Source organism: Ursus maritimus, unplaced genomic scaffold, assembly GCF_017311325.1.
Source record: "Ursus maritimus isolate PB19 unplaced genomic scaffold, ASM1731132v1 scaffold_6, whole genome shotgun sequence".
Lineage (NCBI taxonomy): Eukaryota > Metazoa > Chordata > Mammalia > Carnivora > Ursidae > Ursus > Ursus maritimus.
Genome location: NW_024426774.1, coordinates 49,778,572 through 49,806,503, shown reverse-complemented (window position 1 = coordinate 49,806,503; position 27,932 = coordinate 49,778,572). Strand labels below are relative to the sequence as shown.

The 27,932-nt window shown below is 39.7% G+C and overlaps 1 protein-coding gene across 3 annotated transcripts in view; it reads left to right on the top strand.

Moving 5' to 3' along the window:
- Positions 1 to 11,381, top strand: part of ZNF638 (zinc finger protein 638) — a 77,009-nt gene extending 65,628 nt beyond the window's left edge. For all 3 annotated transcript variants that reach the window (XM_040623328.1, XM_040623329.1, XM_008699981.2), the window contains 7 exons: positions 642 to 1,866; positions 2,473 to 2,538; positions 4,111 to 5,065; positions 5,579 to 5,683; positions 8,397 to 8,498; positions 9,393 to 9,511; positions 11,062 to 11,381. In XM_040623328.1, the coding sequence (XP_040479262.1) occupies positions 642 to 1,866; positions 2,473 to 2,538; positions 4,111 to 5,065; positions 5,579 to 5,683; positions 8,397 to 8,498; positions 9,393 to 9,511; positions 11,062 to 11,127 (2,638 nt within the window). In that variant the 3' untranslated portion in view covers positions 11,128 to 11,381. The remainder of the gene's footprint in view (positions 1 to 641; positions 1,867 to 2,472; positions 2,539 to 4,110; positions 5,066 to 5,578; positions 5,684 to 8,396; positions 8,499 to 9,392; positions 9,512 to 11,061) is intronic.
- The last annotated feature ends 16,551 nt before the right edge of the window (positions 11,382 to 27,932 follow it).

Genomic DNA, 27,932 nt, shown 5'->3' with positions numbered 1-27,932 from the left:
AAAAGATACTTCCAAAGAGAGTTTTCTTTTAGGTATTGTTATCAAGAAATACAGTTCTCGGGAAAAACAAGTCTGTCTCACATCTTAAAAAAAAAAAAGTTGACATGGTTAGGAGTATAGCCTTTTCTCCCTACCAGTTTCTATTTCTGTTCATTTTAGGTAAGATTCACTTAAAATTTTAAATTTCAATGCATGGATTATTAGTTTTATTGTAGAACTATACACATATTTTATTATTTCAGTAACCTCTGTTGGGAAGATCTTAATAATTTGCGATGTCTCAGATTCACGTTCAGCCTCCTCATGTCTAGTGCAAATGTGACACAAGGAAAAATTGGTTATAAGGATTATATTAATGGTCATAATTTTGTCATTATTTCCTTTGAACTAAAAAGAAATCTTCAGTGCAATGGAGGAGGATCTCTTTCAAAATTTTATATTGCTTACATATTTGTGTCAAAACATCTTAACCATTCTAATGCCGATTGGCTGGATTTCCTAGTGCTTATTACTAATGCATCAGGAAGTCTTAACAGTTGGCATCAACAGGATTATTTATAATGGTTGAATTCTCATCATAGTTTGATTTTTGTTTGTGTTTTGTTTGTGTTCTTTTTTTGTTTGTTTTTAAATACTTTTAGCCCTGACTTGAAAAACAGTCCAGTTGATGAAATTGAGGTGCAAACAGCAGCTGATAGTCTCTCTGTTAAACCTAGTGAGGTTGAAGAAGAAACTGTTCCCAACGTTGAAACAGAAACTTCTGTACAGCAGGAAGAACCTTGTGAGGAAGAACCTGAAAAAGCACTATGTGACTCTGACTTTACTATTGAAATGTTGGAAGTTGAAACTCAAGGAGAAGAGGTCAAAGTGGAAATTCCTCTTGTAACATCCACTCCAATCAGTATTGAATTATTCACTGAAAATGTAGAGGAGTGTGTTTTAAATCAGCAGGTGTATACCAGTGACTTCGAGAAAGAAGAGGCAGAAATTATTAACCCTGAAACAGAATTACCAACATCTGACACTGCATTTATAGAAGAAAGGAACATCAGAGGAATTCTAGAAGAATCTCCATCTGAAGCAGAAGACTTCTTTTCTGGGATTACACAGTCCATGATAGAAGCTGTAGCTGAAGTAGACAAACATGAAATTGTTTCAGAAATAGTACCATCTACTTGTGTTGTGACCCCGGTACCAGGAATTTCCACTGGGGATGAGAAGGCAGTGAGCAAAAAGGGAATTTCTGACAAAAGTAACATGGATGAAAAGGAGGAAAATGAATTTAATAGTAAGGAAACCAGAATGGATCTGCAAATAGGAACAGAAAAGGCTGAAAAGAATGATGCTAGAATGGTTGCAGAGAAGTTGGAAAAGATCGTGACAGCAGTGAAAGAAAAGCCTGCAGAAAGTGCTGTGGCCAAGGCATGCCCAAATAAAGGAATGGGTCAGGCCAATAAGCCTGATGAAACTAGTAAAACTAGTATGTTGGCTGTATCAAATACATCTAGCACTAAATCAGGCATCAAAGCTGGTATGGTCTCTTCTCCAAAGGTAAAAGCTACAGCTTCAAAATCCGAAAACCAGAAAAGTTTTCTGAAATCTGTACTCAGAGATCAAATAAATGCTGAAAAGAAACTTTCAGCCAAGGAATTGGGTCTCCTTAAACCTACAAGTGCCAGATCAGGCTTGGCTGAAAGCAGCAATAAATTCAAACCCACCCAGAGCGGTGTTACCAGAGGAGGCAGTGGAAGAATCTCAGCCCTGCAAGGCAAGGACTCGGAACTGGATTACAGGGATATTACAAAACAGTCTCAGGAAACTGAGGCTAGACCTTCCGTCATGAAACGGCATGACAGCAACAATAAGGTGAGGAGGGTAGGAAGAATGGCTCAGTGTTGTCTTTGAAATGAGTAGCTCTGCTGTTGTAGCTTTGGAGTAAGAGATGTAATCTTGTTTGGTACTTTCATCTCCTCACTCCACCCCCAAGCTCCCATTTCTCTTAATGATTCCACTGATTTAAGCCAATAGACATTTAGAATAATAAGTTCAAGTTTGTAAGTTATTAACAGGTTTGAAAAGCATTTTTTGGATAAAATGTGGTCAGAAATACAAGTGTGGTTTAAAAAAAAAAAAGTCTGCAGTGACTTTCCTGAGGTGATTTACCATTGTGCTTCTGAATGGGAAACCGTTTTCTCTTTTAAGTTGAAGCTTCCTTTATCAGCTTACTGATTGCCCAACTTAGACACTGTGGGTATAGGGAAGAGAAGATCAGTAAAACTGAATTTACCTACAACTTAAGAGATGATGCCTATGTTGTTAAAATGATTGTTGACTTAGTGTGGTATACCTGGTACTATTTTCATAATGGATTGTGTTTGGATATCGTTTGGTGTTTGGATTCTTTTTTTAAAAAGAACATTAATAACATAGTTGTAAATTCTCTTTTTCTGTATTTTTTACTTAATATTTCAGACTTTGGCTGGGCAAAACACTAAGAATCCTAAAAGCACCACTGGTAGAAGTTCCAAATCTAAAGAGGTAAGAAACAGTTCACTAATACTAATAAGCCTTCTATTCTGTCCTTCCATGGAAGAGTTCATCTGTCTTATAACTAGTGTCTCTCCTGTAATAATCAATTTAATAACAGAGCAAGGGACAGGAATGAGATATTTTATTTTTGACCCTACCACCAATTTGTTTTTTGACCGTGAGCTAGGTTAAATTGTTTGTGTGCATGGTGCAGGCAAAAAGTTGTGCAGGGGCAGGAAGGGAAGAAAAAGGTAGAAAAATCCCTCCAAGCTCCTGTTGAGAGCAATAGGTTATAAACACAACAGAACCATATGTGTTAAAGGAGACTGGTGTTTGACTAGAGTCCTTGCAATTTTGTGGAACTTCCAAACAGGTGGTCCTTTTGAGATGGCTCAATTTAAACCTAACTGGATGGGCTCTAAGATTTACTTTCCTGGTACTAAGTTCTGCCAAACAAACGTGTTATTTTTGTTGTTGTTTGATATTTTAGGTTTTTCCATTCATAGAATATTTTTTCGGTCATTTTATCCTGGCATGGAGGAGAAATGTTAATAGTTTAAGAAGCATAAGTAAGAATAATGTTTCTGTTGGCTTAATAAGTTGATAGTATAAATGCTTACAAGTTTCTTTCTCCCAAAATTACTGGGTATATGTTCTGATGTCATTATATATGCTAGTAATTGATCACTGATAGCATACTAAATTTGTCGGAGGCCTGCTGGGAATTTATTTTCCTTAGTATTGGCACCCTTTTTCAAATTACAGATACTGTTTTTTTTTTTTCAAGTGCAGTTATATTTGGCATTAAGTCTTATTTAGTAAGAATTTTTCCATTTAACTTTCTCTAAATATAAACTTTATATTAATGTTGTATATCTTAATTGGTCAATGGTGTAATCTAGTTAGCTGTTTACTTTCTAGCTACATTTGAGGTGCTTCTGGCAGTCCATTAAGTCTCCTAGAACACTTGTTAGATATCAGTTAAGAGGGAACAATAAATTTTTTACATTGTAGTTTGATAAATGCTTTACATTGATAAATGCTTTAAATGTAGTATTTTTGTGCTTCATATTTCAAAACTTGTAAATTAGGAAACATAATGTTAATTAGAATTAAGTAAAGATGGGGGCACCTGGGTGGCTCAGTCGTTAAGCGTCTGCCTTTGGCTCAGGGTGTGATCCTGGCGTTATGGGATTGAGTCCCGCATCAGGCTCCTCCGCTGGGAGCCTGCTTCTTCCTCTCCCACTCCCCCTGCTTGTGTTCCCTCTCTCACTGGCTGTCTCTCTCTCTCTGTCAAATAAATAAAATCTTTAAAAAAAAGAATTAAGTAAAGATGGAATTAGGTTGATATTGTTAGAATTTTACCTTTGGCATTGTTTACTTTGTGAATTAGAGCTAATTCATTTGTGGGACCTTAAAAAATAATTTATCTCAGCCTATCGGAAACTTCTTTGCACTGAAATTCTCACAGATGATATTTCATGCACATTTGCTGGGACTATTTGGAACCTAACCAGTTCTCAGTTAAGTGCTTCTGTTCACGGTTCTGTGGTTTTTTTTTTTTTTTAATCTCTTCAACAGGAACCATTATTTCCATTTAATTTGGATGAATTTGTCACTGTGGATGAGGTTATAGAAGAAGTAAATCCTTTTCAAGCCAAGCAAAACCCACTAAAGGGAAAAAGAAAAGAAGCTCTCAAAAATAACCCTTCCTCTGAACTTAACTTAAAGAAGAAGAAGGGGAAAAATCCTGCCCCTCGTGTTGTGGAGGGGGAATTATCTTTTGTAACATTGGATGAGATCGGGGAAGAAGAGGATGGAGCTGCACACCTAGCTCAAGCTCTCGTCACTGTGGATGAAGTAATTGATGAAGAAGAAATAAATATGGAAGAAATGGTAAAAAATTCAAATTCACTTCTTACATTAGATGAGTTAATTGATCAAGATGATTGCATTTCCCACAGTGAACCTAAAGATGTTACTGTACTGTCAGTGGCTGAAGAGCGAGATCTCCTCAAACAGGAACGCTTGGTAACTGTGGATGAAATTGGAGAAGTTGAGGAGCTACCTTTAAATGAGTCGGCCGACTTAAGTTTTGCTACTTTACATACTAAAGGAGATGAGGGAAATACTGGAAGGGATCCCATTGGGTTCATTTCTTCCCAGATGCCTGAAGACCCTTCTACTTTAGTTACTGTAGATGAAATACAGGATGACAGCAGTGATCTGCATTTAGTGACTTTGGATGAAGTGACTGAAGAGGATGAAGACTCTCTGGCAGATTTTAACAACCTTAAAGAAGAGCTTAATTTTGTTACTGTTGATGAAGTTGGAGAGGAGGAAGATGGAGACAATGATTTAAAAGTTGAGTTAGTACAAAGCAAAAATGACCGTCCCACAGATAAAAGAGGGGAGAGAAAAAAAAGAGCTGTGGACACAAGGAGGATGAAACTTGAAGCCTTTTCCCAAGTTGGTTCAATAAGTGAGAATGTTATGGAAGAAGGTCTGAAAACCATGATTCAAAGACACTTAGCAGGTAGATACTTAGAAGTGGTAATTTTTCTGCTTTATGAGGGGATTACATTTAAAATTTTAAAAATATATGTTACAACATTACTCATAATTGTCCCTGTATTGATTGATATAAGAAGTCAACAAATAGTGATGGCCTGTGATATTTTCCAAAGGAATATATACAAGTTTACAGATTTCTTTTAGTTACAGAGCAGACTTTGTCCCGAGTTGTCATACTTCAAAAAAAGATGACAAAGTTGGAAAGCAAACTTCAGTGCCCAAATTGGAATGAAAGTGGTATATTTGTGTTACTGGAAAACACAGCTTTTGATTAGTAGCAGGATATTATACCAGACTGCCTCCCAGTTTTTCCTCAGATTTAGGATTTAGAAAAATTCGTGAGGGTGCCATTTCATTTTTAAGTAATATTTTGATTGTATAGAGAAATAGGTTCACTTTAGGGAGATCACAATAATTTCTGAACTAAGAATGGCATGCTGTTGCTATAGCAGTAAATTCGACTTTCTCTTTAAAGCTAAAACGCCAGCCAAGAGAGTTAGAATTGGGAAAGTGCCACCATCGGAAAAAGCTGTTGCGAAAGATCCAATGAAAGGTGAAGAGGCCTTCCAAATTAGTGAAGGTAAAGCAGGATTGATGGAAGTGGGGAGGAGAGTAGAGAGTAACACAACACAAGGTAGTGGTTGAAGTTCCAAAGGTCTACATTCTAAGAAGAAAAACTGAAAATAGAGTGGGGGTGGGGGCCGGGGTGGGGGTGGGGAAAGCAGCCTTATCTGGATAAAGATTTTGGTCTTTGTAATTTAGATTTAATGGAACATAATGGAATGGGATAACAGAATAATAAGCAATTCCTTTTGTGATAGAATGTGACAATAGAACATGACAAATTTGTGGAAATGATATACACGAAAGATGATTCTGACCAAGTTGTACCAGCAAGTAGAAATCATTGCTTAACCAGCTCTTATTTGTGGACCCAGATCCCTTGCTTTGTGGAGGTTGCCATGCAGGCCGCCAATGGATTAAACAAGATGTCTTAACTTTGATAAAATTTATTTTGAAACAAATATGGACCAGTGTCTAGTAAGGGAGAGTACTCTAGTCCCTCAACAAATATTTGTCATTATGTCCATTATATTCATAGCAAAATTAATAAAAGGTTAGGAAGAAAAGCACACAGTTCCAGATCTCAGATTAACTGATTCAGAGAGTTAAAGCAAAAAATCAACTACTTAGGAGGACTTAAACAGCACTACAAGGGATCCTTTGTTCATTCTCTTTGGTATACCCTCCTTGCGCTCTTGCTGTTCTATCCTGTCTTCTCTAAAGAAAAGCTACCAACTGTGATTCAGTCCAGGTTCATTGACTCTGATCTCAGCTGGGCCTTCAGTGCTGCTCCACAATCTTATAGGCCTCCCTCCTTTCCCATTTCCTAACCAGGTGTAATATAAGTCTTTTCCCCCTCTGTATCACATACTGCTTTACCCAGCTCATTCCTCCCTGGATAACCTTGCTTTCATTTCCATTTATCAGAGCAAATACAAGATCTCCACTCTGCCAGCTTGTGTTTTATCTTCCTTGGCATCTCACATACAAAATATGGGCAAGTCTGTCCCATTAAAAAACCATGCCCTTAACCTTGGAATCCTTCTGGCTCCCATCTTTTCTCTTTCCTTTCAGGGCAGAGTATATGGAAGGAATCACCTATTTTCACTTCTTCATCTCAGTGAACTGAATGTATTTTGGCTTCTTTCTAAACCACCTTCCTGAAATTTATGTTGATAAAGAAAACCCCCGTGGATTCTTGTCCAACTTGATTTATTAAGTTTTTTTCCTTCCTGATTCAGTCTTTCTTGACTTCTCTACATTATGTGTTACTTGATCATGTGTTCTTTCTTGAAGCTGTCTCCCATGGCCAAGTGGGTACTCTCCTTCTCTGTCTGTTCTTCTCCATAACCTCTCCTTGATACCAAGCCATAGGTAGTGGTTTAATAATCTGACAAATGGCTCCTGTCGTGATTTCATGAGGGTGTTTCCCCCCAGGTTTTCTGTTCGCAGCTACCAGCTTTCTTAGAACTGCCTCATCTCAACTGAACAATAGAGAAAAGTGACTTAACTGCTTATATAACTGTTTATTTCTGTTAATGGACAATATGGTCAACAAAAGGACCTACCTGAAGAAAAAGTAATTTTCTAAACAATTTTAAACCTAAAATATTTGTCTTAATCTATTTAAATAAATATTGTATGATTATATATAATATGTATTTATTATTAAAACATAAACATCCCTTTGGAGTGGCAGGAGCAAATATGTTTGAGAAAGTTTATTAGTTAATTCTGGTGAGGGAATAAACTTTTGTAGGAAGAGACCAGAGGCTATTTTAATCAAGTCAAGAAAAGGGAGATAACCTTTTTTTAATCAACTCTTTAGGACTTGATGAACAGTAAAAAAATAAAACACAAGAAATAAGAGAGGAATAAATAATGATTTCATGGTTCCTGTCCACCCCCTCAGATTTGTTGCATGGAGAGAGCACTGAACTTGAAGTCACAAACTTTGGTTTTAGCCTTAGTCACTTTAAAAGCCTTGCAGCCTTGGGCATACCAGTTTTTTATGTCTTGGTTTCGCTTTCTCCATCTATGAAGTAATAAGGATAATGATTATTTGACCTGCCTCTCTCACATGAGATAAAAGCTGAATGAAGGATATAGATGTGAAAGGGACTTGTCAGCTACCATGTAATAGTAAGGTATTGCAGCTACTGAGGATCACCAGGATTGCTTGGAGCCAGTGTCTGTTCTTGTCTTCCCCAAGATCTTATTATGCACAGTCTGCCAAAACTGAATGTTTCTTAAATGTTATTTACTTTGCTGCACTTGAACATTTGTGATGTCACTTGTGATTCTGTTGGACAGGGCTCTCTCTCAGTTTAGGCTGAGTTTTTTTTTGATTGGGAGGGCCTCAGTACAGGGCATGAGAATTATTTTCTGCCCATGTCCTTTCCTCCTCAATCCACACTCTTTCCCACACCAGCCCTTTACATACGCTAGTTAGCTCCTGACAGTAATTACAGAACTTGAACTTCTTCCATTACTCTTTAAATTCTTCCGAGAACAATATATAAATAAAATACGCTATTGGCTTTAGTCCATTTATTCCTAACATCAGAGAATCTTGTAAGAGTGGTCCAGTGGGATTAGCCAAGGAAGGTTTACTTGGAGAGATGAGCCGTAAATTAAAATTTGAAGGCAGGGATTATCTGGTGTCAGCTTTACAGGCTGTAAATCTATTTTGAATAACTTCTTTTCCGTGAAAAATTTAATGATTTTAGTTGATGAGGAATCCGGATTAAAGGATTCAGAACCAGCACGAAAACGTAAGAAGATTGAGGACTCTTCTTTAGGGAGATCAGTGGTACCTGATGTCCCTGAAGGTAAAGTAAACATGACATTTTTCCTTATCCATATGAAATAAAAATTGAGTACCGTAGTAAGTATTCTCTTGTTTGGATGACTATTGGCATTTCTGAAAACAGTTTATTAGTCCTGTGTTTTTTTACCTAGCAAGGATTTTTTTTTTTTTTCCTTTAAAAGTCTAGACTTTTTTCTTTTATTCCTGGTACTTTCTTTGCTGCTGTGGTAAGAACTAAGTTATACTTGTCCAGGCAGAAATTTCAGGAAAGTAAACATGCTGAAAAGCTTAGCTAGCAGCCAGCTAAAATGAGCTAAAGGAGCACCATATCTGTTTACTCAGCATATTTCTCAGGCAAACACTTGCCCATCGTTCTGCCTCTTTTTTTTCTTCTTTTATTTTAATGGGACTCCAAAGACGTTCATTTCAAAAACACCATTAGATTCTTTTTCAACAAATTGCTATTTTGAAGAAATTTTATGGTATCCGGAGGCTCTGGAATATTATAGAATTTGTTCAAAAATAAAGGTCTCGGGGGCGCCTGGGTGGCGCAGTCGTTAAGCGTCTACCTTCGGCTCAGGGCATGATCCCGGGGTCCTGGGATGGAGCCCCACATCAGGCTCCTCCACTGGGAGCCTGCTTCTTCCTCTCCCACTCCCCCTGCTTGTGTTCCCTCTCTTGCTGGCTGTCTCTCCATCAAATAAATAAATAAAATCTTTAAAAATAAAAAAAAAATAAAGGCCTCGGTTTTGTGATTAAAGGCTTAATTGCTGTTGATCCCTAGATAAGTATATATGTTTGTATGTAAGTATATACTATGATTAGCATGTTTGTCATGTTTAGATAAATTGATTAACACAGCTATAGATATTAATTTTCCTCCTTTCTCTTCCCCCTCTTTCTTCCTTTCCTCTAGATTTAGACTTTCTTGTACCGAAGGCTGGATTCTTCTGTCCAATTTGTTCCCTCTTCTACTCAGGTGAAAAAGCAATGACAAATCACTGCAAGAGTACACGTCATAAGCAAAATACAGAGGTAAGTTTTTTTTTCTTAACATCTCATAAAATTCTTCAGGTGGTATTATAATCAAACTACTTAAGTGTTCACCCAGAATGTATATTCTTCCCTTCGGGAGAACTTTAAAGATCTGTGCCAGTTTATTCCTCTACAGTTCAGAAGTACAGTCTTGGCCGTATCTTGCCAGGAGCTTCTAGTCTTTATTCCTTTTCCTCTGGCAGCATTCCCCAGGGTAGAGTCTGCAGATCACTAGACCCTTTAACTCTCCATTGAAGTGTCGGAAACCATGTATTCTGATGGCTCTTGCAGAGTGATGGACATGTAGCATATTAAAATTTGTGAATTGTCTAGTCAGAATCTGCTTAACTTTATATAATCCACTTCCTAAGGTGATTTAATGACAACCCCTCACCCCCCCTTTTAAGTTGTATTCATCTTTAGCAAGTGCTTCTTTAGCCATAGTTGAAGCCGTGGTTCTGATTCCTCCTGAATGTTTGAGAGTTGTTTTATATATCTTCTAAATTGAATTTGTGGCACCGACACTCAATTGACATTTATTGAGTTGTTATTTGCTGAAAGTTTATTTAATCCCCCCATCAACATTATGAGGTAGATGCTATCATTTCCAGTTTTATTTTTTATTATTATTATTTTTTTAATCATTCCAATTTTAAAGGTGAGGAAAACAGATTTAAAGAGTATCTAAACCCAGGTATCTAATCCCAAGGTCACATAGCTGGTCAGTGGCAGACCTAGGATTTTAACCTAGCTCTGTTTTATTTCTAGCCTCAAACCCTTAACCATTATGCTGTACTATCTGTGCTCTTAACTTTATCATGTCATTTTACCATTTAAAATTTCCACTGGCTTTGTATTACATTTGGAATAATACCCAAACTACTTCTTGTAGGTCTGTAAAGCCCTACATGATCTGATGATTCCTTTCTGGTTCTCTGGCCTCACTGTTATTGCTTACAATGTTTCAGTTTTTCTGGTGCTCTCAGTTTTTTGTTTTGTACATAAAAAAGGCCCGTTTGCTGCTTTTGCACCTTTATATCCCTGTTCCTTTGCCCTCTCCCAGTTCCACTTGGATAGCTGCCTCTTCCTACTTTTAGCTAAGTCTGGGCTCAAATACCAGCTTCCCAGAAAGGCTTTTGCTTAAGAAAGACCTAGCTAAAATGACAAAACTCCCTCCCACCCCTCAGTCACTTACCTTATTGTATTTCTTTTCCTTTACAGTGCTTACCAGCACCAAAATTTGTCTTAATTATTTATTCTTTTATTGTTTCTCTTCCCCCACTAGAATGTAAGCTCCATGAGGTAAAGGGCCTTACCTATCTTGTTGACCACTGAATCCCCAAGCACCAAGCATAATGCCTGGTGTATCATAAATACCAGATGACTGGTGAATGGAAGGAGAGAATGTTAATGTAAGGCACTGTGTTTCTAATCTTTATTTTGTAGGGTCAGGCTCTTTTAAATTGTAAAGTCAGGGAAATATATTAGATATGTTTTCACACACAGCAGAGCAACACCTAATATTTCATATCGCAAATTGCTTTTAACAGAAGTTCATGGCCAAGCAAAGAAAGGAAAAGGAGCAGAATGAGGCTGAAGAAAGAAGTTCTAGGTGATTGGGGGAAAGGGGAAAGACTTCATTAGAAATTCGTTTAGGGTCCAGTTGATTTGTGTATTTTTGTTATCACTAAATTTGTAATTTTTGTTTCAGAAACAAATATTCATGTTGTACAAATTTCTGATTGCCCTTGATGTGGAAAGACTGACGGGGAAAGTATGATGGGTTTGATTTTTATATCAAATCATCAGGCATGGAGAAATATCTTTTAGAAGTGTTAAAATAAATGTTCCTACTGTATATTTAAAATACCGTCTTGTGTTTGTGGCTGATTTATTAAAGACTTGCTTGCCTCTGATTTCAGACAGGAAACCCCTGTGACTTGGGATGTTTAGGGATTCTTCATGTATTACTGGAAGTCATAGCAGAGCAGGGTTTTACTTTGCTTCTACCATTCATATACAGGTTAAAGATTTCTTAAAACTCCTTGTTTTTCTGGATAAAATCAGATTATGTATAATTGACCCAGGTAGGTTTGAGTAAAACTGCTTGATGTTTTCAGTGTATTAGGAAGATCTTTTTTCTCCTCGTGGTAACATCTGTTTCTGCCGGGATCCATTTGAGGTAGCTTCTAGCAAGTCATTTAGTATTAGCTTAAAAAACTACAAAGACAAAGCAGCCTTTACTTCCTGTGGACTCCTACAGTTGCTTTTAAACCATTTAAATTATTATTTAATGTGTTTGTAAAAAGTTGTAAAGGTGCAAAAAAATAATTCAGTGGCTTGTTGGGTGCAGGACACAGCCCTGTACTGTAAATTTTGAGATTAGGCATGCTTCAGACATAGGCCTCCTGACTTTGAATTGCTTTAATATCAGATTTCTCAGCTTTTCCAAGATTAGAGTATTACCAGTTAATACGAGAGAGTGAATGGAAGGAAATGAAAAACGACTACTTTTTTAGATCTCTTACTCCTATCATAGCACATTACCTCACAGTGAGCAAGAGTGGAGTGAAGAACAAAAATCAGCAACTTCTTGTTATTGCCCACCAAACTCACTGCACACTCAGTTCAGGCTTAGCTACAGCCAGAGCAAAATGACAAATGGCTATATGCCATAGACTGAGGAGTGGGGTGGGTGGGGAGGGGGATGGCTTGTGAATGCCGAGAGTCTGAGAATCTATTGTAATTAAAACCTTATAGGTGAGGGGCGCCTGGGTGGCACAGTTGGTTATGCATCCGACTCTTGGTTTTGGCTCAGATCGCACCCTTAAGATTCTCTCCCTCTCTGCCCCCGCCCCACCCCGCTTTCTTGTGTGTGCTCTCTCAAGTAAATGAATCTTAAAAAAAAAAAAAAACAAAAAAAAAACCTGAGTGAGGTAATAAGAGGGAGAAGAGCTAGTAAAAGCTTGGAGAATAAGGTCCCAGCCAGCTAAGGCAGCATAGTCAGACTAAGAATCTTACTTTTTAAGGAATCTTTTCCTTAGGCGGAAGCTTTTAAAGCCAGAGACCATATGAGCTTTAATCTTGTCTGGACCAACCTTGGAATTTAATCTTAAAAATTTAAATGTGAGGGGCACCCGGGTGGCTCAGTTGGTTAAGCGTCTGCCTTTGGCTCAGGTCATGATCTCGGGATCTGGGGATCAAGCCCTGCATAGGGCTCCCTGCTCAGTGGGGAGTCTGCTTTTCCCTCTCCCTCTGCCCCTCCCCCCAGCTCATGCTCTCGCTCTCTCAAATAGATTTTTAAAAAATCTTTAAAAAAATGTATGAAACTCTTATTTCTTTCAAATTACTTATGTGGAAATTGGAATTCTATATTAGAATAAAAGGAACTGCTAAAGCATAAAAGTGGTAGGGGTGATTTTTGTTTTAGTGACAGGTGTTGATGATTGGCTATACATAGTAAATAATGTTCCTGTATGGAGGACTGGGAATTTATCCTAGGGCTCCAAATACAAAAAATTTTTGTGTTTTTCTAAAAATAAACATAGACTCTTTACATATAATTTTAGAATTGTTCCACACTTTTTCCAGAAAACCTTGAAATACCTCCTTCCTTTATTCACACTACACATATGGAATATCATATACATAGCAGTTTGCTTACTGGTTGGTTAAGGGTATAACAGTTTTTAAGTTTCTGTCATCATCTAGACACCAAAGAATAAACGATCACATTCAACATTATCTCTAATAAAAGTTTTAAGGTTTTACTACCCTTTCTGGTGCAGAATGCTATGAAAATTTGCTGCCTCTCCAAAACTCCTTTTGAATTCTTAAAAAAACAAAAACAGGTTTTAAAAACCTTAAATTTTTATTTTAATATTCGATTGTGGAAAATACCAAGCATATTGAAGAGGATAACTTACCCATATATACTAATTATGTAGTTTAAACAATTACCAATTCAAAGCCAAATATATATGTTTCCACCCTTACTTCTCATGTATTTTAAAGGAAATTTCAGCATGTCATTTTACCCATACACATCTCATTGTATTCCTAAAAGATGAGGATTCTTTTTAATGTAATAACATCGTTAAAAACATTCCTTATTTAAATCCAGTTCAAATTTTCTAATGTTTCATTAAGTGATTTTTATTGTTTTACTGAAGAGATCTGAATAAAGTCATACATTGTGACTAGTTTGATAGGTCTTTTTAATTATTTTTAATGTAAAGATGTTCTTCTCTTGGAATTCAGATGAAGAAATGAAATATTTGGTCCTAAAAATCCATGCTGCTCAAAATGTCTTGGAATCTGATGCTGGTCCACAAAGTACGTAACTTCGTGTTGACTTAAGTACAGAAGTTGAGTGGCCTGAAACCTTATTGCAATTTGACAGTGACTTTATATCTTTTTGTTGGATATGCTAATTTAAAAATGGGGTTTTAAATTTCTGCACTTATTTCTGTTTTACAAAATAATAATCTGTGATGGATTCAAAATTAGGGGAAAAAAGGAAAGGACCTCGCCTCCTTTCCTCATCGGGTCCTAGCTGTTCACCGGCCACAGCCATGTTAACTCAGCGAAAAGCCTTTTCCTTAATGTTGGGGTGTTTTTTTGTTTTTTTTTTTTAAGATTAATTTACGTGAGAGAGAGCACGGACGGGTGGGGGGGGGCAGAGCGAGAAGCAGACTCCTTGCCAAGCAGGGAGCCGATGCGGGACGTGATCCCAGGACCCCAGGACCATGACCTGAGCCAAAGGCAAATGCTTAACTGATTGAGTCACTCAGGGCCCCCTCCTTAATGTTTTTAAGTCCATTTCATCAGGGTGTTTCTTGAACTCCTACAGCTTTGGATGTTGAGTTAGGGAGTTTGAACTTTATTCCATTGTCAGAAAATTTGCAGAAGTTTTTGGGATGAAATCCCCTGTTTGGTGAAGTCACATTTACAGGTGCTGCCATCCACTTCAGTGCTGATGGAACAGAACAGTTTAATTTCCAGTTTTTGTATAATGTGATGTTGCTGCTTTTCTTATTCATTTGTGACCAACGTTCAATAGGCTCCTGCGCTTGCTGATCTTCCCAACCATGCTCCGAACATCCTCACACAGAATATCTCTGTCGTGCCCCAGGATAGCGCTAATCTGCTGCTTCTGCCTTCCACCTGATTCCTTAGGACCTCCACACTGACTAGAGTTTCCATACTTCTTAGTCTGTTTTGTTGCAGGTTTCTCAGCAGTAGAAACTTGGTGCTGGGGAGAACTTCAGAGGTTACCAAGGCCAGTCCTTAAATGCTTGAAGATTCTCCATGACATTCCCCCCACTGGCTGTCCACTGAAGGAGTAGTTCCAGGTCTTGGGGGTTTCTTCTGTGGCCAGTTCCAGTTTTAGATAATTTTAGTTATTACAGTTCTCTCCCTAAAATTCAGGTCTTAAAAACCGAGAGGTAATTCAGGGTCCTTCCGGTTAGAAACTGTCAGATATTTTGTTTGCCCCACCAGATTCACTCTCCACTCTTTTCCATCCTGCTCTCTGTCCCAGGAGGCTAATCCGTGTGGACCCCATCCTCCTCACTTCTCACTGGATTTGAACAATTGACCCAGAGCAGGAGATGGAACGGAGGAAGTGAGGTCAAGGTATTTCTCCTGGTTCCTTGCAGAATCACCTCATTCTGGCTTTGATCCTCAACCAAAGATCAGTTTGCATTCTGTATAGGACTCTCCTCCTGGGTTCCAATAACTAATTACTGTTTCTCGTCCTTGTGTGCTGAACTACTGGTTGTGGTTTTCCTATAGCCTGCTCACACCTTTATAACTAGTTAGTCCCTTTATTAAAATTAAGTATTCCTCAATTTACCTATCAATGTGCTATCTATTTCTTATTGGGACCCAGGCTGTTAGAATAATTGGTAGTATGGCTCTAGGAAACTGACCTTTGAAACTGGGGCTAACACTAATTAAAAAAAAAAAAGGACTGACTATATTAGTATCCAATAAATTGGACTTCAAAGCAAAGTGTATTACTAGAGACAATAAGGGACAATACATGACGATAAAAGGGTCAATCCACCAAGAAGAAAGCAATCTTAAATGTGTGTGCATCCAACCACAAAGCTTCAAAATACACGAAGCAAAAACTGATAGAGCTAAAAGGAGAAATAGACAAATCCAGTTATAGTTGGGGACTTCAGCTCCCCACTCTCACCAATTCATTGATAGAGCTACTAGAGAAAATCAGCAAGGATATGGAAGAACAACATAATCAAATCTAGGATCAGACTGACATTTATAGAACATTGAGCAATAGCAGAATATACATTCAAGTACACATGGAACATACATGAATATAGACCATAATCTGGGCTATAAAGCAAATGTTGACACATTTAAAAGAATTACAGTCATAACAGAATATTTTTTTAAAGATTATTTATTTATTTGACAGAGACAGCCAGCGAAAGAGGGAGCACAAGCAGGGGGAGTGGGAGAGGAAGAAGCAGGCTCCTAGTGGAGGAGCCTGATGTGGGGCTCGATCCCAGACCACTGGGATCACGCCCTGAGCCGAAGGCAGACGCTCAACGACTGCGCCACCCAGGCGCCCCATACAGAATATTTTCTGATCATAATGGAATTGAGCTGGAAATCAACAGTGACAATAGGAAAATCACTAAAGACTTGGAAAGTAAACAGCACACTTAGAAATAATCCATGAGTAAAAGAGGTCTCAAAATATATATAGAAATGAATGAAAATGAAAACATTAAAATATATGAGATACAGCTAATAAAGTACTGAGGAAAATTTATAGCACTAAGTGCTTAACATTATTAAAAAAATACTGAAATAAGTTCATAGATCAAGAAACAAAGGGCATAATCCCAAAGCAATCAGAAGGAAATGATAAAGAGCAGAAATCAATGAAATTGAAAAGAGGAAAATGAGGGGAAAATGATACATAATTAGTCCCTCAAAAACATTGATAAACCTCTAGTAAGATTAACAAAAAGAAGACACAAACTACTCATATCAGGAATGAAACAATACCACACCAGATCCTGCAGCTATTAAAGGACTACTACCAGCCGTGCTCAAATTTGACAACTTTGAAAAATAGACAAATTTCTTGAAAATCAAACCATTAAAACTAAGCCAAGACGAAGCAGAGAACCTGAATAATCCCAAAATGAATTTGTAACAAAACACGATCTCTTCCAGAAAATAAAAGAGAATACTTCCCAACTCATTTTATGAATGATTTATTCCAGATATGCAAGGCTGGTTCAATACTGGAAAATCCAATAATTGGTGTAATCCACCATATCAATGGGCTAAAGAAGGAAAAACCTGTATATCAATTGATCCAACACCTAATCATGGTAAGAACTTTCAGTACACTAAAAATAGAGGGGGAATTTCCTCAATCTCATAAAGATGATTTACCAAAAAAAAATCTATAGCATCATACTTCATGTTGAAAGACCAAATCCTTTCCCTCTGAGATTGGGAACAATGAAAAGATGTCCATTCTCACTGCTGCTGTTCAACATAGTACAGCATGTTCTAGCACCCAAGAAGAAAAGAAGGCACACAGATTGGGAAGTAGAAATAGAACTGTTATTTGGAGATGTCATGATTGTCCACATAGAAATCGCCATGGAATCTATAACAAAACTCCTAGAACAAATGAGTTCAATAAGATACGAGAGCAACATAAAAGTTAATTGTATTTTCTATATACTGACAAACTTGGCAAAAACCAAAAATTTTAAAAATGCAATACCATTTACAATTGCTCCAAAGAATACTAGGTTTATAAATGTACCAATACATGTATAAGATTTAGGTAATGAAAATTATAAAATGTTGAAAGAAATTAAGGGAGACCTAAATAAGTGGAGAGATTTATTATGTTCATAGATTGAAAAATTCAACATCATAAAGATGTTAATTCTCCACTAAGTTCTATAGGTTTTATGCAATCCTGTCAAAATTTCAGCAGTATTTTTGTAGACATAGACAAGCTTATTCTAAAGTTTATATGGGAAAGGAAAAGCCCTAGAATAGCCAAAGCAACTTTGAAAAAGAAGAATAAAGTCAGAGGAATCTTTCCAATGTTAGGGCTTACCATATAGGTATAGTAACCAAGAAAGTGTGATATTAGCAGGAGGAGAGACGGATGAATGGAACAAACCTGGAAATAGATCCACACAAATATACCCAACTAATTATTTACAAAGAGGCAAAGGCAATTCAATAGAAGAGGAGTGACCTTTTCAATAAATGGTGCGGGAGCACCATCAGCAGAAAAAATGAACCTCAAGCTAAACTTTACACGTATTAAAAACTCAAAAGGGATCATGGATTTAAATGTAAAACTTACGTAAAATGTAAAATTATAAAACTTACAGAAAAGAGCATAAGGAACAATCTTAAAAAATCTAGCACTTGGCAAAAGTTCTTGGACTTGACACCAAAAAGCACAATCCACAAAAGGAAAAAAATGGATAAATTGCCTTTCATCAAAGTGAAAACTTGTTCTGCAAAGGACCTAGTTAAAAGGATGGAAGGACAAATTATAGACTAGCAGAATATATTTACAAATCACCTATCCAACAAAGGCTGTATACCTAAATATATAAAGAAGTCTCAAAAACTTTTTAAAAAAACCAATTAGACAATCAGCAGAAGACATAGACATTTCACCAAAGAGGACATACAGATCACAAACACATGAAAAGATGTTTAACATCATTAGCTGTTGGAGAAATGTAAATTAAACTCACAATGAGATATCATTACACAACTATCAGAATGGCTAAAATGAAAAATAGTGATAATACCAAATGCTGACAAGGGCGCAGAGAAACAGTTACTCATATGTTGCTGATGGGAACATAAAATTGGCACAGCCACTTTGGGAAACTGGTTGACAGATCCTTTTGAAAGTAAAAATGGATTTACCATATGACCTGACACTTGCACTCTTGGGCATTTATCCCAGAGAAATGAAGACTGATTTTTACACAAGAACTGTACATGAATATTCATAGCAGCCTTATTTATAATAGTGCCAAACTGGAAACTACTCAGGTACCCTTCAATGGGTGAATGGTTAAACAAACTGTGGTACATACATACTATGAAATACTATTCAGCAATAAAAAACAAACTTGTAATAACTTAGATGAAACTTGAAGAAATTATGCTAGGTGAAAAAAAAGCCTATGAAAAGATGTGCATGCCACATGATTCCATTTATGTAACATTCATGAAATAACGATTGTAAAGATGGAGAACCGATCAGTTACAGGGATTGAGAATGGGAGAGAGGATGGATGTAGCTATAAAGAGGTTAACAGGAAGGAGGCTTGTGATAGCACAGTCAAGTGTCTTGATCACGGTGGTGGTTATGCAAGGCTAGTGTGTATACATACATAAATGAAGGCACAAATCACTGGTGAAACTTGAAAAGCTTTATGGGTTGTACCAGTGCCATTTGTTGATTTTTTTTTTTTTAAGATTTTATTTATTTATTTGACAGAGATAGAGACAGCCAGCGAGAGAGGGAACACAAGCAGGGGGAGCGGGAGAGGAAGAAGCAGGCTCATAGCAGAGGAGCCTGATGTGGGGCTCGATCCCAGAATGCTGGGATCACGCCCTGAGCTGAAGGCAGATGCTTAACCGCTGTGCCACCCAGGCGCCCCCATTTGTTGATTTTGATATAGTTCTATAGTTGTTTAAAATATTAACACAGGGGAATTAAGGGAAGGGTGAACAGGACCTCCTTGTATAGTTCTTTGCAACTTCCTGTGGATCTATAACTATTTCAAAATCAGTAGTTTTAAAAATTAGATTCTGAAGTTGCATCGATCATATATTCAAGGAGTATGTAGGTAACTTTTTTGCCAGAGGTGAATAGGACACAGTGGTCTATGGTGGGCAGTGTCATCACAGTTATTCAAATTATCACCAGTGGCATCAAAGAACAGAGTGCAGGTACAGGGCAGGCATTGGATGACCAAGTATCTGTGGCACTTAAGTGGCCAAATGACTCTAGAGTCATTTGGTTCTTATGGCCCAGTGAGCGAATTTAGGGGAAAAGAGAGTTACAAACAGAAAATTAAAACTGGCACAGGGAACCAGAAAGCCTCTAAAACAGCTTTGAAGGCATTCGTCATTTGGAGTCACAGGGCATGTGAGGGTGAGGAGCCCCAGATATGACACATTCCCCTTGGGAACCTGCTAACCACTTGGTGGCTGATGGACTATATTCAACCCTTCCCATCATGGAAGGTACAGTGCTTTGTCCTCAGTGGGAATGTACACATTTCAGGTATGGATATGCTTTCCCTGAACTCAGGGCTTCTAATAGTACCGCCATTTGTGGGCTTATGGACGGACTTCATCATCATCACTTTGACAGGAAGATTTCGCTTTTTGGTAAATGAACTTGTGGGCCATGGGCTCATGCCTACAGACTTCACAAGTTTTCCTATGTGTTCCATCACCCAGAAGCAGCTGGCTTGATAGTTAGAATGACCTGAAGACTAGTTATGGCACAAATTGGAGACCACATCTTGGGAAGTGTGAGTGTTGTCCCCCAGTTGCTATATATCCCCTAACAGAAGCCAGTATGTGGAACCATCTCACCTGTGGTTGGAATGTATGGGTTTGGGAACCAAGGAGTAGAGGTGAGAGTGCTCCCCCTCACTATTACACCTACCAACCCACTTGAAGGATTTCTACCTCCCAATAAAATCCAGGATTGTTATTTCTGTATGACTTTGGCCTCAATCTTTTTGGAAGTCCAAGTATCCAAGAGAAGAATGCGTACACCAGACATAAGGGCGTGATTCTAATGAATTGGAAGCTGAGCCTGCCCTTTCACCTTACTGTTACAGTTAACTCATGCCACTGAACCACAGGAAGGGAAAGAGTTTGTTGTTCCCGATAGGATGATCGGTCTTGATTGGGGAAATTAAGTTGCTGCACAGAAGGAACAAGAATGACTATGTTTGGAACCTAGCAGATTCATGGCAGTGATTCTTACGACTCTTTGGCCCAATAGTCCTGGTCAAAGGAAAACTGCCAATCTCCTAATGACAAGACCAGAAAGGACTCAAATCTGGCCAGCCTTCATGCTGGCAGAGGTTAAGAAGAAAATGGAATGAGTAGTGGAAACATTCAACTGTGATTATCAACATAGGCCTTGTTATCAGATACGAAGGTGGAGACTATAGCAACCATGTTATATTACTCTTTTTTTTTTTTTCAAATCTTTTCCCCCTCATTGTATGTTGGATGTAATAAACTGAGGATGCTCTGACAAGCACCCAATTCTAAAACCACTAAGAGGCTTGAATATGAGTAAAGATCGACCTCAGAGCCTAGGCTTGAAGGGGACCACGTTGGAGGGTAAAGTGTTCTCAAATGTTAGGGGTGTCAATAGGATCTGATTTCCAGACCAGACACTGGACAATGATTGGGCAAGAGAGAAGAGCAGCTACAAAGTACTGTGACTGGGTAGGAAACACTGTAGCATGCTTTGTCCTGTTGTTCCTAGCGGGACCTTTGGCTCAGTTCTGTTCTTCTCAAGCCAAAAATTTGAAGAACTTCAAGAGACCTTCCTCAGCTGACTCTATAAAAAGAAAACTCTTGGTAAGGGTAAGGATTTGCCAGGGTCAAGAAATTAAGTGGGTGCCCTGGGTTTGGGACAGCCTGGTTAATAGAGTGTGTTGTGGAAAGGCAGAGCCCTGCAGAAATGACAGGGTTTGGGCCTTGAAAACTGGGCATCGCCCTGGCTAGCATCCATCTCCAAGCATACCTTGTGCACCTGCTTCTCCAACCAGTTCTTTCTTGTTGATCAGGATTAGGTTCCATGTAGCAGCTCCCTTATTTCTTAGTTCATCTTCTGAGAGATGGAATTGTCCCTAAGATAAGTCAAGACATTACCAGATGCATATCTGAGTTAGTGTAACTTCCTCAAATGTTCGGAGAGTGGGTGTCTCTCTTACCACCTCAGCTTGTCCTTCCACTAGAATCATCATCTCCATTAATCATGTTCTCCCCTCTCTAATCCTCACCTAGGGCCTTTCTTGCCTGAATGTTGGTGAGGATTTCCAGGTAGAGGGGCATGTTCTTGATCTGCAGGACTCTCTCTCGCCTTCTGGTATTTATGCTGCTTTGAACTAAGAGTGGGTTTATGTAAGTATACTGTTAAAAACCTCAAATGCTTCTGCTATGGTCCGAGTGTTTGTGTCCCCCAAAATTCCTATGTTGCAATCCTAACACCTAAAGGTTAGGGATTAGTAGGAGGGGCCTTTGGGAAGTACTTAAATCATGAATGAGAAACCCTCATGAATAGGATTAGTGCCTAAAAAAGAGGCCCCAGGGAGATTCCTAGCCCTCTTCCTCCATGTGAAGATACAATGGGAAGTCTGCAGCCTGAAAGAGAGCCCTCCCCTGGCCATGCTGGCACCCTGAGCTCTACTTCCAGCCTCCAGGTTTGTGAGAAATAAGTTTCTGTTGTTTATAAGCCATCCAGTCTATGGTATTTTGTTATAACAGCCCAAATGGACAGAGAGCTTAGCTTTTTACAGATGTCAGAGGCCATAAATATTGTGGCTTCATTTGTAAAGTTTTTTCTTTAAGATTTTATTTTTAAGTAATCTCTACACCCAATATGGAACTTGGACTTACAACCCTGACATCAAGAGTCAAGTGCTCTATCAACTAAGCCAGGCAGGCGCCCCACATTTCTCAAGTTTTAATCCAATGAAATACTAGTTACACATTCCAATAATAATAAGAACTAACATTTATCGAATGGTCACTATGCACTAGGCACATTTAGTATATGCAAAGCACTGTATTAGAATTCTGCAGAGAAACAGAGCCAATATCTCAGAGAGAGAGAGAGAGAGAGGTTTTATGTATTAATATATAAAGAGATTTATTATGAGGGATTGGCTCCTGTGATTATGGTGGCTGAGGAGTCCCATGATCTGTTGTCTATAAGCTTGAGGCCCAGAAAAGCTGGTGGTGTAGTAAAGGTCCCAACCCAGAGGCCTGAGAACTAGGGTAGCCAATGGTGTAAGTCCCAGAGCAAGTCCGAAGGCGGGAGAACCAGGAGGGCCCATGTCTGGGGACAGGACAAGATGGATGTCCCAGCTCAGGTAGAGAGCAGATTTGCCCTTCCTTTGCCTTTCTTCTCTTCAGTCTATTCAGGCCCTTAATGGATTGGATGATATCCCTTCACATTGGTGGGGATGATCTTTTCTCAGTCTACTGATTCAAATGCTAATCTCTTACAGAAACAGCTTCCACAGACACACCCAGAAATAATGTTTTACCAGCTATCCGAGCATCCCTCAGCCCCAGTCAAGCTAACACATAAAATTAACGGTCACAAGCACTTATCCCATGAGGCAGATATTCTTATAGTTCCCATGTTACAGATCAGGAAAGTAAGGCAAGTTGCCTGAGACCGTCAGTCGGTAAGGAGAGCTAGTATGTGAATCCAGGTAGTCCGACTCCAGAGTCATCCTTTGACACTGCTGCCGTTGTTCTTTTCTCGTCCTACTGGTTTTACAGTTTTTAGCTGAATATGATCTCCCTCACCTCTCTCTTCTTCCCAGTGCTCTCTTTTCCCACTTAAAGCCAATCTCCAAACGTAGTCTTCTCGGTGCTTGTGAAAATCCGGATTCAAGAGTGCTTTCATCTGGCATTTTAGGTTATGATCCAAAGAGCCAAGGCCTTTTCTTTGATACTGCTCAGGTCAGTGGTTCCCGGTCTTTGGTCTGCAAAAGAATAAGTGGAGAGCTTTTAAAAGCCAGAATCCTTGGCAATTTGCAGAGGTTTTGACTCACTAGATGTAGGAGTACAGAGGGACCCGGGTGTCTCCATTTTTTACAAGAAGATTCTGATACAGGAGACCCTCAGACTGACCACACTTGAAACACTGACAAGTCAAATATTCACTTCTCTTGGTGTCCTTTCTTTCCCTAAAGTCCCGACCTTCAGCCAAGGAAGAAACACTGAAAATGCCACCAGTCTCTTGCCCTCTTAACTCCTGGAAATGTTCTCCAGGCCTTGCAGTGGTATCTCTCCGTGAATTAATAGGAACTCTTTGGCATGGAGCTTCAGAAAGCTCCCTGGCTCATCTCCGCCCTGAGACACATGGCGCAGACCCTTCACACTTGCTGCCCCTCGTCGGCCTCCTGCCCGCGCCCTCATTCTGCACCTTAGCAGGGAAGCAGCCGTCACTAGGACCTGACTCCTGCCCCTGCTGGGCCTGGAACACGTTTCTTCACATCTGCTAAGACTGGTGCCTCTTGGGACGTCTGGCCTCTTCCACAAGATGAGATAACCTCACTTTAGAAAAAGTGTAATTCCTGTTCCATCCCACACTCTGTTTCCTCAGAAGCTCTCTCTGTCTCTCTCTCCCTCCCTCACTCCTTCCCTCCCTCCCTCTCTCCCAGTGTGTGTGTGTGTGTGTGTGTGTGTGTGTGTGTGTGTGTGTGTATGTGTGTAGGCTTGCTTTCATCCAGGCTAGAGACTCCTCACCCTCTGCAGTAAATTCCAAAGGAGGGCTGTGCACACAGATGGACCTACTAGCACGGTCCCAGAGCTGAGGTCTATACACTTCAGCACACAAGCTGCTCTCCACTCCCTGCCCGAGGGCAGAGCGTTCAGGGGGAATTTCACAACAGAGGAACCCTACCATCCATTCTGAGTATGCTCCTTTTCAGGCTAGACCAGCACCCACGCCTGAATGGATAATAGTAGTTCCTACATGTGGAGTGTTTACTAAGTGTTTCTTACGGGAGATTCTCAGGAAGGTCCTTTTCCTGGGAGATTGAAACGCTCTGAAACTACCATGAGTTTTTCTTCTCAGATAAAATGACCAGAGTGTGACCACAGTCTGTGGTTCTCAGGGAGCTTTGCAAAGATCTGAGTGGCAGAGAACATAAAAATCATGTACATTTTCCAAATTACCTCTTTTGTTAAAAATCTGTTGCTTTTTTTTCGTTCCATTTTCGACTGGGAAATAATATCAAACTTGCTCCTTGGTTTCTCAGGGAAGTTGAGGAGTTGACCTTCCTTTTTTTGCCGCAAGACGATAAGCAATAAAAGTGCTCTGAATGCCTGTCCTTCTCAACAACGATTGGATTGCCTTGTCAGAGGTTCAGTGTATTGGTTTCCTGCGGCTGCTCTTACCGATTGTCACAACTGTGGTGGTTACAACAGCAAATTTATTCTTTCATAGTTCTAGGGGCCAGAAGTCCCTGATCAAGGTGTGCCTTTTTTTTCCCCAACTGCAGAATTTTTTTCTCCTTTTCCATGCATGTGGCTTCTTCTGAGCCTCCACTTTTATTCAGCTCGGTTCCAGCCACACATAGAGGCTAACATCTCTCAGTCTCAATGACAGATTCTTGGGAAGAGCTCATCTGACTGGTTCAGCATTGAATCAGGTGTCTTTCCCTTTGCCAGGGGATGGTCTCAAAGAACGTGGTTCTTTGAAATACAGAAGACACCCCAAACATGTCCTACACATTGAAGAATAAAGTTGAGGTGCATACTTACTAAGAATTTATTTCTGTAGAGACTGGCCTGTGCATAACAAGTGTGAAGAGAGGGGCGCCTGGCTGGCTCTGTCAGTAGAACATATAAGTCTTGATCTCAGGGTCGTGAGTCTGAGCCCCACGTTGAGAGTAGAATTTACTTAAAATATTTGAAGAGAACCTGCTGCATGAATAAATAACGTAGAGAAGTTGCAAGTGGGGGGGGGTGTTTAACTCATAAAGAAAACTGGTTCTGGTCCAATCACTCTAGTCACACCATGGTTGCAAGCAGCTAGGTGCTTCTGAGATCCAATTTTAGCTCTTTGAGCTGCTTCATGTTACTTTATACATCTGAATAGAGCCAAACTGTACTTCTTTAAAAATAGATCCTAATTGGGCCTTTCCCTATATAAACAGGGCCTCTTGCCCTTCTTCCCAATGAGATTAAATTGTATTCCCTACTTGGTACCCTTCTCTAAAACCTGAATCTGGCAAACTCCTGCCACATGCAAGACGTGCTATAAATAAATGTTGATTAAAGGAATGAATGAACAAGTCAATTACTTCATCCAAGCCAACGGTCTTTTTCCTCCAGCAACATAAAATGGCTAAGGTTAGCAGCAAGAAACCTGATCTACTCCTCTTGCTCTGCTTCCTCCCACTTCCTTCCAGCTTTGTGTTACTTCTCTCCAACCCCACCCTCCTCACCTTGGGCCAAGTCACCATCATCTCTCACCGTGACCCTCTGCTAGAGCTTCTAACGGTTCTCGTTGCCTTCAGTCTGGCCCCTCGCACTTCATTCTCCAAAAAAGCAATCAGAGGGAGCTTTTGAAAAGTAAATCAGATCCTTTCATTCCTCTGGACTTCCTCAGGCCCTGTGTGGTTCTCTCAGCCTCACCTCCTCCATCGCTCCCATCCCCCCATCCCCAGCCTGCTCTCCAGTCGCAGTGGTCTTTCTCCCACCCCTACCTCTGCCCCAGGACATTCCCTTACTGCTCTCTAGAACAACGCTTTCCTCTGCCCCGACCTCAGTCTTGTCCAATGAACTCCTAATTGGCCTTCATCTCTCATCCCAGATAGCTCTCATTGTCCCTAGAATTACATGAGGGCCCCATTTTCTGTTCTTTTTTGCACTGACAGATCTGTAATGGTAAATGATTGGCTTGATTATTTCATAAGTGTCAGTTTCCTCCTCTACAGTGGAAAGAAACTCCTTGCAATCGAGACTATATTAGTTTTCTCTAACTGCCATAACAATACACCACAGACTGGGTGTCTTAATAGAAATTTATTTTCTCACAGTTCTGGAAGCTAGAAATCCAAGATCAGGTTATTGATTGGCAAATTTGGTTTCTTCTGAAGCCTTTCTCCTTGGCTTTCAGAGGACCACCTTCTCATTGGATGCTCGTATGGTCTTTCCTCTGTGTGCATACATCCCTGGTGTCTGTGTGTCCAGATTTCCTCTTGCAGATTGGATTAGAGCCCACCATCTTGTTTTAACTTAATCACCTCTGTAAAGGCCCTAACTCCAAATACAGTCACATTCCTAACTGGGGGGTTAGGGCATTTGCATTAACATATAGATTTTCTTTTTTTCTTTTTTTTTTTTTTTAAGATTTTATTGATTTATTTGACAGAGCGAGACAGCCAGCGAGAGAGGGAACACAAGCAGGGGGAGTGGGAGAGGAAGAAGCAGGCTCCCAGCGGAGGAGCCTGACGCGGGGCTCGATCCCAGAACACCGGGATCACGCCCTGAGCCAAAGGCAGATGCTTAACGACTGAGCCACCCAGGCGTCCCAACATATAGATTTTCAACATAGGAATTTGGGGAGAGGGGACACAATTCAGCCCATAACAGGAAGCAAGCCACTGCTGCTCCTCATTGTGTCCCCATCACGCAGGACAGTACTTGGCATGTTGTAGGACTTGATACATGCCTGTTACAATGACTGAATTTCAACCACCCTTTTTCCTTTCCTCCCCAACCACATAGTATGCTGGAGGCAAAGAAAAGAGGAGGCACACGTGGCTGCAGGAGGACCACAGGTGACCACAGGAAATGTTTGCTATCCTGATCTTAAAATTACAGACCTTTCAGGGAGTGTTGTTCCCACCTGGTGCAGGCTATGGGGCAAAGCGGCTCCCTGTTCTGGCCCTGGGTGTGTGTGCTACGCCCAGGGTTGCTGGGGGAGACATTTGGCTGACGGCTGTACACCCATCCAAGTTGCCCTCTTTAGAAGGTGAGTCACCCAACTTCTGGGAGTGTGGATCTGCACAGCGCCCAGAGAGCAGTTTAGCAATAGGTACCAGGACCTAAAAAAGGCCTGTCCTGCAACTTTATCATTCCAAGGCTGAGAATCCAACCTAAGGAACTAGCAGAAGGGGCCCAAGATGGACTTATATCCCAGTTTTTACATAAAAAAAAAGTATGTCTCGCTATTATCATAGTGATGTGTAACAATGGGAAAAACCTTGGTAAGTCTAGCACATTCATATGATACAAAATGACATAGGTATGGAAAAGTTTGTCCATGAAATATTTATAATGAAACATTACATGAAAACGTAGGACACGGAACTGCATATACACCGATCTCAGAAATATAATAAATACTGTAATTTACACACACACACCCACATACACACACATTCAGAGGAAAAAGCCTGGATTGGTCAATATCAAAATGTTAATACTATTTTTTTTTCAGGCTGAGATTTCTCTCCTTTAGGCTTTTGTGTTAAAAGTAACAGGTGTTGCTTTTACAGTCAAAAAAATGGGGGACAAGGTTTTTAAGGCAGTCAGACGAGGCCGGTCAACGCGATTCCTCAGCTCCCGGCTTCTCGGGAAAGCGCGGTCC